The 4,421-nt window shown below is 48.9% G+C and overlaps 1 protein-coding gene and 1 pseudogene across 1 annotated transcript; one reads left to right on the forward strand and one right to left on the reverse strand.

Moving 5' to 3' along the window:
- The first annotated feature begins 1,184 nt into the window (after positions 1-1,184).
- LOC137675507 (olfactory receptor 14C36-like) lies at positions 1,185-2,144 on the forward strand. The gene has a single exon (XM_068421636.1). It carries the CDS (start codon positions 1,185-1,187, stop codon positions 2,142-2,144), a length of 960 nt encoding a protein of 319 aa, XP_068277737.1.
- A 1,139-nt stretch (positions 2,145-3,283) lies between these two features.
- LOC137675508 (protein YIPF1 pseudogene) lies at positions 3,284-4,050 on the reverse strand (annotated as a pseudogene).
- Between the last annotated feature and the right edge of the window lie 371 nt (positions 4,051-4,421).

The raw sequence follows: 4,421 nt of genomic DNA on the forward strand, positions 1-4,421 counted from the left end.
GCAGCTTCATCCCTTCAAAGGAGTCATTACCAAATACCTGACTGTCTGCCTTCCTCCTGGTTCCATCTACAGCAGCACTGTGGCATTTCTGCCTTTTTCCTCTCCTGTCTTTGCTCACCTTGTTCTTCTCACTGGACCTTCTGGGATGAGGTTGGGGTTAAGCTGCAATTCAGAGAACAGTGGGTCATGTGGTTCCTGCCATGCAGATGTATCCATGGGAGTGAAGTGTCCAAGTCTTCACCTAATCTGTGGGTTCAGGGCAATGCAAATGAGCAGATTGTCCTTTCAGGACACCCCAAATTTAGGATATTTGACTCCTTCCGTGGGGGTTCCTGCTGGGGTGCAGGCTGCCCTCCACAAGCAAACACCTCTCCCGTGACACCTCTGTGTTATCTAGCAGTCCCATGAAGACACTTAGGTGCTAAGGCCATGGAAATGCTGCTCATCGTCTGTATGCAGGCAGCTGTGCTGAGCCCTGTGTGTCCCTGTCTGGGAGGGGAGAGGTGAGATCCTCCTCAGGTACGATGAGATGGGGTGAGAGGTTTGGAGACCAGTACTTGGTAACTGGATTCCTCTGCTCTCAGCAGTGTGCAGTTTCTGCTCAGGGGAACATCTGGGGGGAACGTCCTACAGCTCGAAGAGATGACACCACAGAGAAGCTGACACCAGAGCTGATGGACAGACTGACTGTCCTCAGTCTGCACTAACGGACAGTGCCTTTGCATCTCTGGATCCTCCAGATTTCTCTTGCAGTGCAGCAGAAATGCCAAGGATTTCTGCCTTAAAAACACTCCTCAGGTTTGGTGGGGCAAGTAAAGCAGAAGACAAAACAAAATCCCCTCAGCTCTGTTCTGCAGCTGGGTGAACTGGGAGCAGAAATGCTGAAAAGGTCTTTGATATCATGAGTGGATTTCATGTGAGATCACACTGTGCTTCTATTTACCTCTTGCTGTAGGGCAGGACAGAGTCCCGCAGAGCCCACAGCAGAACCTCCTGCTCCCAGAGACACCATCAGCCTGCACCAATCACAGCTCGTGAAAGGCACCTGCCAAAAGTCTTCCTGAAAGGGGAGAGGCATTTTGGGGATTTCTATGAGAAACAGAATGTATTTTGCTTAGAGAAATCTGACTAAAATTTTTATTCCTTTTACTCCTTGGGCAGGTCCCCATGCCCAGAGGCAGCAAATGTCCAACAGCAGCTCCATCACCCACTTCCTCCTCCTGGCATTTGCAGACACGCGGGAGCTGCAGCTCTTGCACTTCTGGCTCTTCCTGGGCATCTACCTGGTTGTCTTCCTGGGCAACGGCCTCATCATCACCGCTATAGCCTGCGACTACTGCCTCCACACACTCATGTACTTCTTCCTCTTTAATCTCTCAATTCTTGACCCTGGCTCCATCTCCACGACTGTCCCCATATCCATAGCCAATTCCCTCTGGGACACCAGGACCATTTCCTACTCAGGATGTTCTGCCCAGGTTTTTTTCTTTTTGTTTTTTTTGTCAGCAGAATTATATCTTCTCACCGTCATGGCCTACGACCGCTACGTTGCCATCTGCAAACCCCTGCACTATGGGACCCTCCTGGGAACCAGAGCTTGTGTCCACATGGCAGCGGCTGCCTGGGGCAGTGGGTTTCTCAATGCTCTACTGCACACGGCCAATACATTTTCACTACCCCTCTGTCGAGGCAATGCTGTGGAGCAGTTCTTCTGTGAAATCCCCCACATCCTCAAGCTCTCCTGCCCACAGTCCGACCTCAGGGAAGTTGGACTTGTCATGTTTAGTGCTTTTGTATTTTGCTGTTGTTTTGTTTTCATTGTGCTGTCCTATGTGCAGATCTTCAGGGCCGTGCTGAGGATCCCCTCTGAGCAGGGACGCCACAAAGCCTTTTCCACGTGCCTCCCACACCTCGCCGTGGTCTCCCTGTTTATCAGCACTGGTATGTTTACCTACTTGAAGCCTCCATCCATCTCATCCCCATCCCTGGATCTGGTGGTGGCAGTTCTGTATTCTGTGGTGCCTCCAGCAGTGAACCCCCTCATCTACAGCATGAGGAACCAGGAGCTCAAGGAGTCCATCAGGAAAGTTATTTCAAGGATAGTTCTCAATATTGGTAAATTTTTCATTGCTCTTCAGGAATGACTCCCATGGTGCCCCATTACAGGCCTGTTCTCTGTTTGCTGTTTTATCATTTGTTATCATTATCTATATTGTTATTAGTTTTTATTATTTTCCCACATAAATGACTGAATCCATCTTACTTCTCTTGGGGAATGAACCTGCTCTGTCTATCCTGGAGCTGATATAAAAGTGTGTCTTTCACAGGGACTGAGCTGTCACTCTCATCACATCTCTGAAATAAAATGGGATTTCTCCAGTGACTGACATTTGTGCTCTTCTTCCAAAGCTGATGTCAACAAAAGGCTCAAGGAATTTCACCCCAAAAGGGCTTAATTCTCCGTCCAGTTGGAAGAGAAAAGCTCAAGGTCCCATTGGTAGCACTTAGAGACTGAAGACTGGATTTTGGACTCACCCATTGGTGTGTGGTGACTGTGGAGATGGTGAATGGTCAGTGAGGTACATACCCAGGGCTTTTTAAGACATGCCAGCACAGAAGAAATTCTCCAGGAAGGTAATCTAGAGCTTCATGGAGATTCTTGGTGTTCTACGGGGACAGTGTGTGCCTGCGGTAAGCAGTGATTGGAGCCTCACTAAGTGAGGGATCACCCAAGGTGGAAACATCCAAATGGAAAGTGCTAAATAACGATGTTTGCAACGAAAAAAAGATGGAGAAACCCAACCATACATAAACCAACTCCAACAGGGAAAAGCACCTTTGCAGCCACCGCACCAACAACAGAACACACACAACCATGGACAACACAACTGTCCCCATCCTGTTGCTTTCTCAGGTTGATCTGGTGTGAAGGCCATGAGTGGTCTGGTCATCCTCTGCAGCACTTACTCATGGGCACACACACCCACGGTCACTCCAGTAAGAGCCTGAGTTTTGGGTCTGCCCAGGTGTCCTATGCATTCTTGGAGCCATTACTCACTTGGCAACTTCAGCGCTGGGTCTCTCCACATCCTGCTCTCCTCCTCTTCCAGCCAGCCCCACGTGGAAGAGGCCAGCAAAGCATGTACGTACATTCACACACACACAAACGCGCTCGCGCGAGCACACACTAATGAGCACACTCACCCAGCAAATAGCCAGGAGCAGAGGTTAAGAATAAGGCAGGACACACCATGGTGATTGGGCACAGGTTTTATACATTAAATTACTGTACAGATGGAGAAACAGGAATCATAATCTTATTGACTGACTCTTTGTTATTGTTCTTCCACTGTGAGCAATGATAATAGGTACAGGAAAATCCACTTCAGGGGCATCAAAAAAGTATGCCAGACAGCCAACAGCCAGCAGGGCATGAAGCAGAGCAATGGTCCCCATGGTCGCCAGAGTGATCCTCTGGTTGTAATCTCAGACAGCGGGCCTACATGTCATCATCAAATCAGACCCTGAAAGGCACAGGGAGAACATCACCAGCACCCAGCGCACCACTTTCTGCAGAACGTTACATAAAACTGCTGTGGGCATGTAAGTGAAGAGGGAGTAGCCATATACACACACTATCTCCAGGAATGAGTAGGAGACAATATTCATAACTCTACTGTTCCTCCACATCAGGAATCCCCAGAGAGCAAGCGGAACAAGCCAAGCGTAGACATAAATCATCATTGCTGCTATGGACACTTTTCTGAACTCTGGCACATAGTGGTACGTTGTCTTGCCCAGATGGATGAGGAGATTAGAGAGATTGCCCCTAACAGCAATGGTAAAGATGAGTGTGGCACATATCCAAAAGGGACCGTAAAGGTCAGGATTGCTGCAGATATACAGCCTTACAAAGTTCTTCACTGGTACTGGGAAAACAGAACCTTTGATTCTGTCCAGGACCTGGTATGTGTCCAAATCAAAGAATGTCTGGTAGTACTCAAATGTCCAGAAAGGGGAACTTTTCTTCTGTCCTGCAAGCAGCTCTGTTTGGACAGATCAGCACTGAGATCAGCTGCAACTGGTCCCTTGCATCCCTCCCCATGCACAGGTTTCATCCTCCCACTCCACCCGGATCCCTCCCTTTCTGTCCCCCAGGACCCTCCCCAATTAACAACTGCCACCCATTACTTTTTTCCACAAAGGTATCAGCTTTCTTCCATTCGTACCATCATTTGGTAGTTGGGATAACATTGCCTAAGTCATCTGGGCCTTAAACAGCATCACTGATGGGTTCCCCTGGCACCGATGGCCTTACAAGACTTGACTAACCAGAAGCTCCCTAATGCTCCCCTCCAGTTCCCTGTGCAGTTTGACCTCTGTTCATGTATCTGCTCTTCAGCCACTTGTGGGATCCAGCT

Source organism: Nyctibius grandis, chromosome 34, assembly GCF_013368605.1.
Source record: "Nyctibius grandis isolate bNycGra1 chromosome 34, bNycGra1.pri, whole genome shotgun sequence".
Lineage (NCBI taxonomy): Eukaryota > Metazoa > Chordata > Aves > Nyctibiiformes > Nyctibiidae > Nyctibius > Nyctibius grandis.